Source organism: Anolis sagrei, chromosome Y, assembly GCF_037176765.1.
Source record: "Anolis sagrei isolate rAnoSag1 chromosome Y, rAnoSag1.mat, whole genome shotgun sequence".
NCBI lineage: Eukaryota > Metazoa > Chordata > Lepidosauria > Squamata > Dactyloidae > Anolis > Anolis sagrei.
Window position 1 is genome coordinate 30,729,943 of NC_090035.1, and position 15,050 is coordinate 30,744,992.

The window sequence follows — 15,050 nt, forward strand, 5'->3', positions numbered from 1 at the left end:
TTTTAAGGTACTCATTATGCACAGAGCATTTTTATATAGATAGATGGATAGATAGATAGATATGCAACTATACAAACATGTGATCCCAAACACTTTTGGGAAAGGGCAAGGCCACTTTCTTGCGGCGCCTGTCTCTTTAAAAAGGGGTGTGTCCGGTGAGGGCACACCGCGAAGGCTTTTTTGTCCCCCGCCGGTTCCCGTCGCCCTCTTCTTCTCCGCATCCCTACTGAAGCCCCACCCCTTCCGTTCCGGCTGCCCCTATTGGTCCGGTCCTGCCGCCTTATTGTTGCCGGAGGAAGCGGCAGCGGAGGAGGCGGTGGCGGCCCCAGCTGCGGCACGCGCGAGGAAGACATGGGTGAGGCCCGCTCCCTTCGCCCTTTCCCTTCCCCGGGCTCCAGAGGGGCCTCTCTGGGCCTCTGTATTGGCCTTTCCGGGAGGCCTCGGCCACGCCCGCGACTCCTTCCAGGCCCCTCAGGCCTGCCTCGCACACGCCGGAAAGCCGCCCTTCTGAGGGGGCCAGGTCTTTACGCAGATGGATTAATAATCTCATCGAGTGTTTGAGGCATTTTAAAATTCTGACCGTGATATTAGGCATTATTATTATTATTAAATTATTATTAAATTCTTCCAAATGCACAAAGACGTAGAGTGCGTCATGTGGGCTCTCTGTGTGAATTGTGGTCCAGATCCATCATTGTTGGCAGTTGTAATGGTCTTACCAAGGGAGTGCAGGTATTGCAAATCCCGTCGTCCATGGTGCATCCTCCTCCAAATTGCACCAGGATGTAGAGTGCGTCATGGAGACTCAGTATGCTAAGTTTGGTGTTTATCAGTAATTGGATGAGGGATGCAGTGGTCTATATTGGTAATTTTCTGACACAGCCCCTGGTCTTTTCTTTTCCTCTCTTTGTCATCTCGGAATCTTGGAATTGAGGCTGGCCAATCAGAGACCATATGCAAATTTCCTTCTCAGGTCACCGTTTCTGTCATGAACTCTTTTCTCCACCAGTGACTCCTATTGAAGCTGGCCAATCAGAGACCGTATGCAAATAGCACCACAGCGGCAGCCAATCAGAATGCTGGCACATACTCCTCCCGCCACACTTTTGTTCTCCGGGTACAAACTTTGACTTTTATTATATGCATAAATAGATAGAGTATTATTATTAATAGTCATTTTAAAATAATAATAATATAACATAATAACATTATAATAACATATTATAATAATATACAACTATCTATATCTCTATATCTATCTATATCTATCTACCTATCTATATCTATGTTGTTATTGTTCATTCGTTCAGTCGTCTCCGACTCTTCGTGACCTCATGGACCAGCCCACGGCAGAGCTCCCTGTTGGCCGTCACCACCAGCGCCTTCAAGGTCAGTCCAGTCACTTCAAGGATGCCATCCATCTTGCCCTTGGTCGGCCCCTCTTCCTTTTACCTTCCACTTTCCCCAGCATAATTGTCTTCTCTAGGCTTTGCTGTCTCCTCATGATGTGGCCAAAGTACTTCAACTTTCTCTCTAGTATCCTTCCCTCCAATGAGCAGCCAGGCTTTATTTCCTAGAGGATGGACTGGTTGGATCTTCTTGCAGTCCAAGGCACTCTCAGAACTTTTCTCCAACACCACAGCTCAAAAGCATCGATCTTCCTTCTCTCAGTCTTCCCTAAGGTTCAGCTCTCACATCCGTAGGTTACTACAGGGAATACCATGGCTTTGACTAGGCGGATCTTTGTTGCCAGTGTGATGTCACTACTCTTTACTATTTTATCGAGATTGGACATTGCTCTCCTCCCAAGAAGTAAGCGTCTTCTGATTTCCTGGCCACAGTCTGCATCTGCAGTAATCTTTGCACCTAGAAATACAAAGTCTGTCACAGCCTCCACATTTTCTCCCTCTATTTTCCAGTTGTCAATCATTCTTGTTGCCATAATCTTGGTTTTTTTGATGTTTAGCTGCAACCCAGCTTTTGCACTTTCTTCTTTCACCTTGATTAGAAGGCTCCTCAGCTCCTCTTTGCTTTCGGCCATCAGAGTGGTGTCATCTGCATATCTGAGGTTGTTAATGTTTCATCCAGCAATTTTCACCCCAGCCTTGCATTCAACAAGTCCCGCACATCGCATGATGTGTTCTGCATACAAGTTAAAAAGGTTGGGTGAGAGTATGCAACCTTGCCGTACACCTTTTCCAATCTTGAACCAGTCTGTTGTTCCGTGGTCAGTTCTTACTGTTGCTACTTGGTCCTTGTACAGATTCCTCGGGAGAGAGACAAGGTGGCTTGGTATGCCCATCCCACCAAGAATTTGCCACAATTTATTATGATCCACACAATCAAAGGCTTTAGAATAGTCAATGAAACAGAAATAGACGTTTTTCTGAAACTCCCTGCCTTTCTCCATTATCCAGCGGATATTGGCAATCTGGTCTCTCGTTCCTCTCCCTTTTCTAAACCCAGGTTGAACATCTGGCAACCCTCGCTCCATGTATTGCTGGAGTCTTCCTTGCAGGATCTTGAGCATTACCTTACTGGCATGACAAATAAGGGCCATTATGCGGAAGTTGGAGCAGTCTTTCGCATTTCCCTTTTTTGGTATGGGGATATAAGTTGATTTTTTCCAGTCTGATGGCCATTCTTGTGTTTTCCATATTTGCTGGCATATGGCATGCATCACCTTGACAGCATCACCTTTCAAGATTTTAAACAGTTCAACTGTTATCCCATCATCTCCTGCTGCCTTGTTGTTAGCAGTGCTTCTTAAGGCCCATTCAACCTCACTCCTCAGGATGTCTGGTTCTAATTCATTCACCACACAGTCAAAACTATCCTCGATGTTATTATCCTTCCTATACAGATCTTCTGTATAGTCTCGCCACCTTCTCTTGATCTCTTCAGCTACTGTTAGGTCCCTGCCATCTTTGTTTCTTATTATACCAATTTTTGCCTGAAATTTACCTCCAATGTTTCTAATTTTCTGGAAGAGGTCTCTTGTCCTTCCTATTCTGTTGTCTTCTTCCACTTCCATGCATTACTTATTTAAAAATAGTTCCTTATCTCTTCTGGCTAACCTCTGGAATTGCACATTTAACTGGGCATATCTCCCCTTATCACTGTTTCCTTTTGCTTTCCTCCTTTCTTGGGCTACTTCCAGTGTCTCAGCAGACAACTATTTTGCCTTCTTGGTTTTCTTTTTCTTTGGGACATACTTTGTTGCCGCCTCCTGAACAATGTCATGGACTTCTGTCCATAGTTCTTCTGGGACTCTGTTTACTAAATCTAGTCTTTCAAATCTGTTCTTCACTTCCACTGTATATTCGCTAGGAATGTTAGTGAGATCATATCTTAGACCCGTCGCAAACTAGGCTCCTGCGGGAGCAAACCTTGCCAGCACTTCCCTGACGTCATGAGACTTCGCCTCTCGCCCCGTCCCTTCTCAGCCTCTTCCTCCGTGCCAGAGTGGTTTTTCCTTTGCTAGGGCAGCATTGCCAGCATATTCTCTCAGTTGAATTCTGGCAACTGAGAGAGTACGCTGGCAATGCTGCCCTAGCAAAGGAAAAACCACTCTGGCACAGAGAAAGAGGCTGAGAAAGGGGCGGGGCGAGAGGCGCAGCCTCATGACGTCAGGGACGTGCTGGCAAGGTTTGCTCCCGCAGGAGCCTAGTTTGCGGCGGCTCTAACTGGTCTGTGTATTTTCCCTGATCTCTTTAGTTTTATTCTAAATTGAGCAGTAAGAAGTTAGTGATCTGAGCTACAGTCAGCCCCAAGTCTTGTTTTCACCGACTGGATGGATGTCCGCCACCTTTGGCTGCAAAGGATGTAGTCAATCTGATTTCGGTGTTGACCATCTGATGAGGTCCATGTATAAAGCCGTATTTTAGGTTGTTGGAAGAGAGTATTCGTTATACACAGCGAGTTTTCCTGGCAAAATTCTATCAGCCTGCGTCCCGCTTCATTTTGTTCTCCCAGACCATGCTTGCCTGTGATCCCAGTTGTCATTTGACTTCCCACCTTGGCACTCCTGTAATGAAAATAATTTCTCTTTTTGGTGTATTATCCAGTAGGTCCTGCAGATCCTCGTAGAACTGATCTACATCTGCTTCTTCAGCAGCTGTGGTTGGGGCATATATTTGGATCACTGTAATGTTGAAAGGATTTCCTTGCACTCGAATTGAGATCATTGTGTCATTTTTTGGGTTGTATCCAAGCACTGCTTTAGCAAATTTCTTATTAATTATGAAGGCTACTCCATTTCTTGTATGTTCCTCTTGTCCGCAGTAGTAGATCTGGTGGTCATCTGATGTGAAGTGGCCCATTCCAGTCCATTTCAGTTCGCTGACCCCCAGAATGTCTATCTTTAGTCTTGACATCTCACCAATAACAACATCCAATTTGCCCTGACTCATAGATCTTACATTCCAGGTTCCTATGGTGTGTTGATCTTTAGAGAATCGGATTCGTCGTTCACCTCCAGTACCGTCGGCCGCTAGCCTTCCTTTCGGCTTTGAGCTAGCTGCGTCATCACATCTGGGGCTAGTTGAACTTATCCTCTGCTCCTCCCCAGTAGCATTTTGGCCATCTTCCGACCTGGGAGTACCATCTTCCAATGGCATACCGACATATCGCTGGTTGTACTGGTCCATTTAGTTTTCTTGGCAAGGATACTGGAGTGGTTTGCCATTGCCTTCCACAGGGATCACGTTTGGTCTGACTTCTCTGCCACGACCGTCCCGTCTTGGGTGGCTCTTCACAGTTTCACTCACGACATCATTGAGGTGCTCAAGCTCCAGCGCCACGACAAGGCGATGATCGTTTGCTGGAGATATCTATCTATATCTTCTATACATATAATAGAAGAAAAGTTTCTATGCGGTGGAAGTGTGGCGGTGTATGTGCTGGCTTTCTGATTGGCTGCCGCTGATAAAGACAAACCTTGATACACAATTCCTTTCTCAAATAACCCGGGCAGTGCCGGGTCCCCAAGCTAGTCTTCCATCTATCTATACATATTATAAAAGTCAAAGTTTGTATGCGGCGGATGTGTGGCGGTGTATGTGCCGGCTTTCTGATTGGCTGCAGCTGTGGTGCTATTTGCATATGGTCTCTGATTGGCCGGCTCCAGTAGGAGCCCCCGGTGGAGAAAAGGGCTCATGACAGAAACGGGGACATGAGAGAAGAAAATGTGCATATGGTCCCTGATTGGCCAGCCAAGATTCCAAGTTTCCGAGATGACAGAGAGGAAAGGGGCTGGGTTAGACAATTACCAATACAGACCAAATTTGGCTCACAGAGCCCCCATGACCCACTCTACATCCTACTGCAGTTTGGAGAAGGATGATCCATGGATGATGGGACTTGCAGTACCATCACTCACATTCTGAGACTGCTGTTAACCTCATCCAACTACCGATAAAGACCAAACTTGGCACACTGAGTCTCCATGACGCACTCTACATCCTGGTGCAGTTTGAAGGAGGATGCACCATGGACGATGGGACTTGCAATACCTGCACTCCCTTCCTAAGACCATTACAACTGCCAACAATGATGGATCAGGACCACAATTTACACAGAGAGCCCGCATGACCCACACTACATCCTGGTGCAGTTTGGAAGAATTTGACAATTGATAATGGGACTTACAGTCACTTCACTAACTTCCTGAGATCACCGAGACCCTCGCCAATGACTGATCAAGACCAAACTTGGCACCCAGAGTCCCCATGACCCATTCTACATCCTGGTGCACTTACGAGGAGGACAGACCAGAGCCCTCATGACCCACTCTACATCCTACTGCAGTCTGGAGGAGGATGGACCATGGATGATGGGACTTGCAGTATCTAAACTCACTTTCTGAAACCACTGTGACCCTGAACCAATGACTGATCAAGACCAAACTTGGCACACAGAGCCCCCATGACCCTATCTACACACTTTTTCAGTTTGGAGGGGGGTGGATCATGGATGATGGGACTTGCAGTACCTTCACTCACTTACTGAAACCACTGCCTACCTCATCCAATGACTGATAAAGACCAAACTTGGCACACAGAGCCCCCATGACCCACTCTATATCTTGATGCTGTTTGGAGGATATAGTACCTTCAAGTACCTTCACTCACTTCCTGAAAACAATGCAACCATCATCCAGTGACTAATAAAGACCACACTTGGCATACGGAACCGCCATTACTACTTTTTTGAATAACCCAGGCAGTGCCGGGTCCCCAAGCTAGTCTATACATATAATAAATGTCAAAGCTTGTATGCGGAGGACAAAAGTGTGGCGGGAGGAGTATGTGCCATCGTTCTGATTGGCTGCCGCGGTGGTGTTATTTGCATATGGTCTCTGATTGGCCAGCTTCAATAGGAGCCCCTGGTGGAGAAAAGAGTTCATGACAGAAACGGGGACATGAGAAGGAAATTTGCATACAGCCTCTGACTGGCCAGCCTCAATTCCAAGATTCCAAGATGACAAAGAGAGGAAAGGAAAAGGCCAGGGGCTGGGTCAGAAAATTACCAATATAGACCAAACTTGGCACACAAAGCCCCCATGACCTACTCGACATCCTACTGCATTTTGGAGGAGGAAGAACCATGGATGTTGGGACTTGCAGTACCATCACTCACATTCTGAGACCGCTGTTAACCTCATCCAATGACTGATCAGGACCAAACTTGGCACATAGACCTGTCATGATCCACTTTACATCCTGGTGTGGTTTGGCTGGGGATGGACCATGGATTATGGGACTTGCAGTACTTTTGCTCAATTCTTGAGACCCCTGCAACCACCATCCAATTACGATAAAGACCAAACTTGGCACACTGAGTCTCCATTGCGCACTCTACATCCTGGTGCAGTTTGGAGGAGGACTTGCAATACGTGCACTCCCTTCTTAAGACCATTACAACTGCCAACACTGATGGATCAGGACCACCATTCACACAGAGAGCCCGCATGACCCACTCAACATCCTGGTGTGGTTTGGAAGAATTTGACAATGGATGATGGGACTTGCAGTCACTTCACTCACTTCCTGAGACCACTGAGACCCTCACCAATGACTGATCAAGACCAAACTTGGCACACAGTGTCCCCATGATCCACTCTACATCCTGGTGTAGAGGACAGACCATGGATGATAGGACTTCAAGTACATCCACTCCCATCACAAGACTGCTGCAACCCTCATTAATGTCCAATCAAAACCAAACTTGGCACACAGAGCCCCATGACCCACTCTACATCTAACTGCAGTTTGGAATAGGGCATACCATGGATGATGGGACTTGAAGTACCTCTACTCACTTTCCGAGACTGCTGCGACCCTCAACAATGACTGAACAACAACAAACATGGCACATAGACCTCTCATGACCCACTTTACGAACTGGTGTGGTTTGACTGTGGATCGAGCCTGGTTTTTGGGACTTGCAGTACCTTCGCTCAATTCCTGAGACCACTGCAACCACCACCCAGTTTCTGATAAGGACCAAACTTGGCACATCGGGTCTCCATGATGCACTCTACATGCTGGTGTGGTTTGGAGGATGATGCACAATGGACGATTGGACTTGCAGTACCTTCACTCACTTAGTGAAACCACTGAGACCCTCATCCAATGACTGATGAAGACCAAACTTGGCACACAGACCCCCCATGGCCAACTCAACATTCTGGTGAGGTTTGGAGGAGAACAGACTATGGATGATGGGACTTCAAGTACCTCCACTCACTTACCAAGACTGCTGCAATCCTCATCTAATAACCAATCAAGACCAAACTTGGCACAAAGAGCCCCCATGAGCAACTGTACATCCTGGTGCTGTTTGGAGGAAGATGGATGATGGATGATGGGACTTGCAGTACCTTCACTCACTTCCTGAAACCACAGTGAAACTCATCCAAATGCCAATAAAAACCAAACTTGGCACAGAGAGCCCCCATGGCCAACTCAACATTCTGGTGATGTTTGAGGGAGACTATGGATGATGGGACTTGCAGTACCTTAATTCACTTTCTGAGACCGCTGTCTCAGGGGCAGTGCCGGGTCCCCAAGCTAGTCTATATCTATATCTATATCTATATATATAATAAAGAAGAGTGTTTGTTTGTATCGGACAGAGGAAGGGCGGAGGGCGGAAGGGCGGAGGGCGGAAGGGGTATGTGCCAGCGTTCTGATTGGCTGCCGCTGTGGTGCTATTTGCATATGGTATCTGATTGGCCAGCTTCAATAGGAGCCCCTGGTGGAGAAGAGGGTTCATGGCAGAAACGGGGCATGACAGAAGGAAATTTGCATATGGTCTCTGATTGGCCAGCCTCAATTCCAAGATTCCGAGATGAGAAAGAGAGGAAAGGAAAGGCCGGGGGCTGGGTCAGAACACTCCCAATACAGACCGAAATAGGCACACAGAGCCCCCATCACCCACTCTACATCCTACTGCAGTTTGGAGGATGATGAACCATGGATGATGGGACTTGCAGTACCACCACTCACATTCTGAGACCGCTGTTAACCTTATCCAATGACTGATCAGGACCAAACTTCGCACATAGACCTCTCATGACCCACTTTATGTCCTGGTATGGTTTGGCCGGGGATGGGCCGTGGATTATGGGACTTGGAGTACCATTGCTCAATTCTTCAGACCACTGCAACCCTCATCCAATTACCAATAAATACCAAACTTGGCACACTGAGTCTCCATGATGCACTCTACATCCAGGTGCAGTTTGAAGGAGGATGCACCATGGACGATGGGACTTGCAATACCTGCACTCCCTTCCTGAGACCATTACAACTGCCAACAGTGATGGATCAGGATCACAATTCGCACAGAGAGCCCGCATGACCCACTCTACATACTGGTGTGGTTTGGAAAAATTTGGAAATGGATGATGGGACTTGCAGTCACTTCACTCACTTCCTGAGACCACCAAGACCCTCACCAATGACCGATCAAGACCAAATTTGGCACACAGAGTTCCCATGACGCACTCTACATCCTGGTGCACTTTCAAGGAGGACAGACCATGGATGATGGGACTTCAAGTACCTCCACTCCCTTCCCAAGACTGCTGCAACCCTCATTTAATGTCCGATCAAGACCAAACTTGGCACACAGAGCCCCCATGACCCACTCTACATCTTGATGCTGTTTGGAGGAAGGTTGACCATGGATTATGGGACTTGCAGTACCTTTACTCATTTACTGAAACCACTGTGACCCTAATCCAATGACTGATAAAGACCAAACTTAGCACACAGAGCCCCCATGGATGATGGGACTTCAAGTACCTTCACTCACTTCCTGAAAACAATGCCACCGTCATCCAATGACCAATAAAGACCAAACTTGGCATACAGAAGCGCCATTACCCACTTTCTCTAATAACCCCGGGCAGCGCCGGGTCCCCAAGCTAGTCTATATATATAATAAAAGTCAAAACTTGTATGCGGAGGACAAAAGTGTGGCGGTGTATGTGCTCGCTTTCTGATTGGCTGCCACTGTGGTCTCTGATTGGCCAGCCTGAAAGTTCAAAGATTCCGATTGGCTGGGCAGCGGTGCTATTTGCATATGGTCTCTGATTGGCCAGCTTCAAGAGGAGTCCCTGGTGGAGAAAAGAGTTTGACAGAAACGGAGTCATGAGAAGGAAATTTGCATATGGTCTCTGATTAGCCAGCCTCAATTCCAAGATTCCGAGATGACAAAGAGAGGAAAGGAAAAGGCCAGAGGGAGCTGAGTCAGAAAATTACCAATACAGACCACACTTGGCACACAGAGCCTGCATGACCGACTCGACATCCTACTGCAACCATGGATGATGGGACTTGCAGTACCATCACTCACATTCTAAGACGGCTGTTAACCTCATCCAATGACTGATCAGGACCAAACTTGCCACATAGACCTCTCATGACCCACCTTATGTCCTGGTGTGGTTTGGACGAAGATGGACCATGGATTGAGGGACTTGCAGTACCTTTGCTCAATTCCTGAGACCACTGCAACCCTCATCCAATTACCGATAAAGACCAAAGTTGGCACACTGAGTCTCCATGATGCACTTTACATCCTGGTGCAGTTTGGAGGAGGATGCACCATGGACGATGGGACTTGCAATACCTGCACTCCCTTCCTAAGACCATTACAACTGCCAACAATGATGGATCAGGACCACAATTTACACAGAGAGTCCGCATGACCCACTCTACATCCTGGTGCGGTTAGGAAAAATTTGTCAATGGATGATGGGATTTGCAGTCACTTCACTCACTTCCTGAGACCACTGACTGATCAAGACCAAATTTGGCACACAGAGTCCCCATGACCCACTCTACATCCTGGTGCACTTTCGAGGAGGACAGACCATGGATGATGGGACTTCAAGTACCTCCACTCCCTTCCCAAGACTGCTGCAACCCTTACTAATGCCCGATCATCCTGGCGCTGTTTGGAGGAGTACGGACAATGGATGATGGGACTTGCAATACCTGCACTCCCTTGCTGAGACCATTACAACTGCCAACAGTGATGGGTCAAGATCACAATTCGCACAGAGAGCCCGCATCACCCACTCTACATCCTGGTGCATTTTGGAAGAATTTGGCAATGGATGATGGGACTTGCAGTCACTTCACTCACTTCCTAAGACCACTGAGACCCTCGCCAATGACTGATCAAGGCCAAACTTGGCACACAGAGTCCCCATGACCCACTCTACATTCTGTTGCACTTTCGAGGAGGACAGACCATGGATGATGGGACTTCAAGTACCTCCACTCCCTTCCAAAGACTGCTGCAACCCTCATCTAATGTCCGATCAAGACCAAACTTGGCACACAGAGCCCCCATGAACAACTCTACATCCCGATGCTGTTTGGAGGAGGACGGATGATGGATGATGGGACTTCCAGTGCCTTCACTTACTTCCTGAAACCACAGTGACACTTATCCAAATACGAAGAAAGACCAAACTTGGCACAGAGAGCCACCTTGGCCAACTCAACATTCTGGTGAGGTTTGGGGGAGAACAGACTATGGATGATGGGACTTCAAGTACCTCCACTCACATCCCAAGACTTCTGCAGCAGTCATCCAATGACCAATCAAGACCAAACCTAGCACACAGAGCCCCCATGACCCACTCTGCATCCTGCTGCAGTTTGAAGGAGGATGGACTTTGGATGATGGGACTTGCAGTACCTTCACTCACTTACTGAAACCACTGCCACCCTCCTCTAATGACTGATAAAGACCAAACTTGGCACACAGAGCCCCCATGACCCACTCTATATACTGCTGCTGTTTGGAGGAGGGTTGACCATGGATGATGGGACTTCAAGTACCTTGACTCACTTCCTGAAAACAATGCAACCATCATCCAAAGACCAATAAAGACCAAACTTGGCATAGAGAACCGCCGTTACCCACTTTCTCTAATAACCCGGGCAACGCCGGGTCCCCAAGCTAGTCTATCTATCTATATAATAAAAGTCAAAACTTGTATGCGGCGGATGTGTGGCGGTGTATGTGCCGGCTTTCTGATTGGCCAGCCTGAAAGTTCCAAGATTCTGACTGGCTGCTGCTGTTGTGCTATTTGCATAAGATGCCTGATTGGCCTGCTTCAACAGGAGCCCCTGGTGGAGAAAAGGGTTCATGACAGAAACAGGGACATGACAGAAGGAAATTTGCATATGGTCTCTGATTGGCCAGCCTCAAATTCCAAGATTCCGAGATGACAAAGAGAGGAAAGGAAAGGCCAGGGGCTCTGTCAGAAAATTACCAATACAGACCACACTTTGCAAACAGAGCACACAAGACCCACTCGACATCCTACTGCAGTTTGGAGGAGGATGAACCATGGATGATGGGACTTGCAGTACCATCACTCACATTCTGAGACCGCTGTTAACCTCATCCAATGACTGATCAGGACCAAACTTGGCACATAGACCTCACATGACCCACTTTACGTCCTGGTGTGGTTTGGCTGGGGATGGACCATGGATTATGGGACTTGCAGTATCTTCGCTCAATTCCTGAGACCACTGCAACCATCATCCAATTTCCAATAAGGAGCAAACTTGGCACACCGGGTCTCCATGATGCACTCTACATCCTGGTGCGGTTTGGAGGATGATGCACCATGGATGATGGGACTTGCAGTTCCTTCACTCAGTGAAACTACTGAGACCCTCATCCAATGACTGATAAAGACCAAACTTGGCACACAGAACCACCATGGCCAACTCAACATTCCGGTGAGGGTTGGGGGAGAACAGACTATGAATGATGGGACTTCAAGTACCTCCACTCCCTTCCGAAGATTGCTACAACCCTCTTCTAATGACCAATCAAGACCAAACTTGGCATACAGAACCGCCATTACTCACTTTCTCTAATAACCTGGGCAGCGCCGGGTCCCCAAGCTAGTCTATCTATATCTATCTATATATATAATAAAAGTCAAAACTTGTATGCGGCGGATGTGTGGCGGTGTATGTGCCGGCTTTCTGATTGGCCAGCCTGAAAGTTCCAAGATTCTGACTGGCTGCTGCTGTGATGCTATTTGCATAAGATCCCTAATTGGCCTGCTTCAACAGGAGCCCCTGGTGGAGAAAAGGGTTCATGACAGAAACAGGGACATGACAGAAGGAAATTTGCATATGGTCTCTGATTGGCCAGCCTCAATTCCGAGATGACAAAGAGAGGAAAGGAAAGGCCAGGGGCTCTGTCAGAAAATTACCAATACAGACCACACTTTGCAAACAGAGCACACAAGACCCACTCTACATCCTACTGCAGTTTGGAGGAGGATGAACCATGGATGATGGGACTTGCAGTACCATCACTCACATTCTGAAACCGCTATTAACCTCATCCAATGACTGATCAGGACCAAACTTGGCACATAGACCTCACATGACCCACCTTATGTCCTGGTGTGGTTTGGCCGGGGATGGACCATGGATTATGGGACTTGCAGTACCTTTGCTCAATTCCTGCAACCCTCATCCAATTACCGATAAAGACCAAACTTGGCACACTGAGTCTCCATGATGCACTCTACATCCTGGTGCAGTTTGGAGGAGGATGCACCATGGACGATGGGACTTGCAATACCTGCACTCCCTTCCTAAGACCATTACAACTGCCAACAATGATGGATCAGGACCACAATTTACACAGAGAGTCCGCATGACCCACTCTACATCCTGGTGCGGTTAGGAAAAATTTGTCAATGGATGATGGGATTTGCAGTCACTTCACTCACTTCCTGAGACCACTGACTGATCAAGACCAAATTTGGCACACAGAGTCCCCATGACCCACTCTACATCCTGGTGCACTTTCGAGGAGGACAGACCATGGATGATGGGACTTCAAGTACCTCCACTCCCCAAGACTGCTGCAACCCTCACCTAATGTCCTATCAAGACCAAATTTGGCACACAGAGCCCCCATGACCCACTCTACATCCTGCTGCAGTTTTGGAGGAGGACGGACAATGGATGATGTGACTTCCAGTACCTTCACTCACATTCTGAGACCTCTGCAAACCTCATGCAATGACTGATCAAGACCAAACTTCGCACATAGACCTCTCATGACCCACTTTACGTCCTGGTGTCATTTGGAAAAAAAATGGAGATGGATGATGGGACTTGCAGTAACCTCACTCACTTTCTGAGACCACTGAGACCCTCACCAATGACTAATCAAAACCAAACTTGGCACACGGAGCCCCAATGACCCACTCTACAGCCTGGTGCAGTTTGGACCACAGATAATGGGACTCACAGTAACTTCACTAACTTCCTGAGACAACTGCGAGTCATATAAATAACTGATAAAGACCAACCTTGATACACAATTCCTTTCTCAAATAACCCGGGCAGCGCCGGAGGAGTATGTGCCAGCATTCCAATTGGCTGCCGCTGTGGTGCTATTTGCATATGGTCTCTGATTGGCCAGCTTCAATAGGAGCCCCTGGTGGAGAAAAGGGTTCATGACAGAAACGGGGACATGAGAGAAGGAAATTTGCATATGGTCTCTGATTGGCCAGCCTCAATTCCAAGATTCCGAGATGACAAAGAGACGAAAAGAAAAGACCAGGGGCTGGGTCAGAAAATTACCAATATAGACCACTGCATCCCTCATCCAATTACCGATAATGGTTGGATGATGGTTGCATTGTTTTCAGGAAGAAAGTGAAGGTACTTGAAGTCCCATCATCCATGGTCCACCCTCCTTCAAACTGTAGCAGTATACCCACTCTACATCCTAGTGTGGTTTGGAAGAATTTGACAATGGATGATGGGACTTGCAGTCACTTCACTCACTTCCTGAGACCACTGAGACCCTCGCCAATGACTCATCAAGACCAAACTTGGCACACAGAATCCCCATGACCCACTCTACATCCTGTTGCACTTTCGAGGAGGACACTCCATGGATGATGGGACTTCAAGTACCTCCACTCCCTTCCAAAGACTGCTGCAACCCTCATCTAATGTCCGAACAGGACCAAACTTGGCACACAGAGCCCCCATGACCCACTCTGCATCCTGCTGCAGTTTGGAGGAGGACGGACGATGAATGATGGGACTTCCAGTACCTTCACTCATTTCCTGAGACCACGGCGACACTTTTCCAAATACCAAGAAAGACCAAACTTCTCACAGAGAACCCCCTTGGCTAACTCAACATTCTGGTGAGGTTTGGGGGAGAACAGACTATGGATGATGGGACTTCAAGTACCTCCACTCACTTCCCAAGACTGCTGCAACATTCATCCAAAGACCAGTTAAGACCAAATTGGCACACAGAGCTCCCATGACCCACTCTATATACTGCTACAGTTTGAAGGAGGGTGGACCATGGATGATGGGACTTCAAGTACCTTCACTCTCTTCCTGAAAACAATGCAACCATCATCCAATGACCAATATAGACCAAACTTGGCATACAGAACCACCATTATCCACTCTCTAATAACCTGGGCAGCGCCGGGTCCCCAAGCTAATCTATAT

At 47.6% G+C, this 15,050-nt stretch overlaps 1 protein-coding gene across 1 annotated transcript in view; it reads left to right on the top strand.

Moving 5' to 3' along the window:
* Nucleotides 1–280: 280 nt before the first annotated feature.
* The window catches only part of LOC137095185 (importin subunit alpha-7-like), a 76,532-nt gene continuing 61,762 nt past the window's right edge, over nt 281–15,050 (top strand). Inside the window, exon 1 of the mRNA XM_067461552.1 lies at nt 281–355. Coding sequence (XP_067317653.1) covers nt 352–355 — 4 coding nt within the window. The 5' untranslated portion in view covers nt 281–351. The remainder of the gene's footprint in view (nt 356–15,050) is intronic.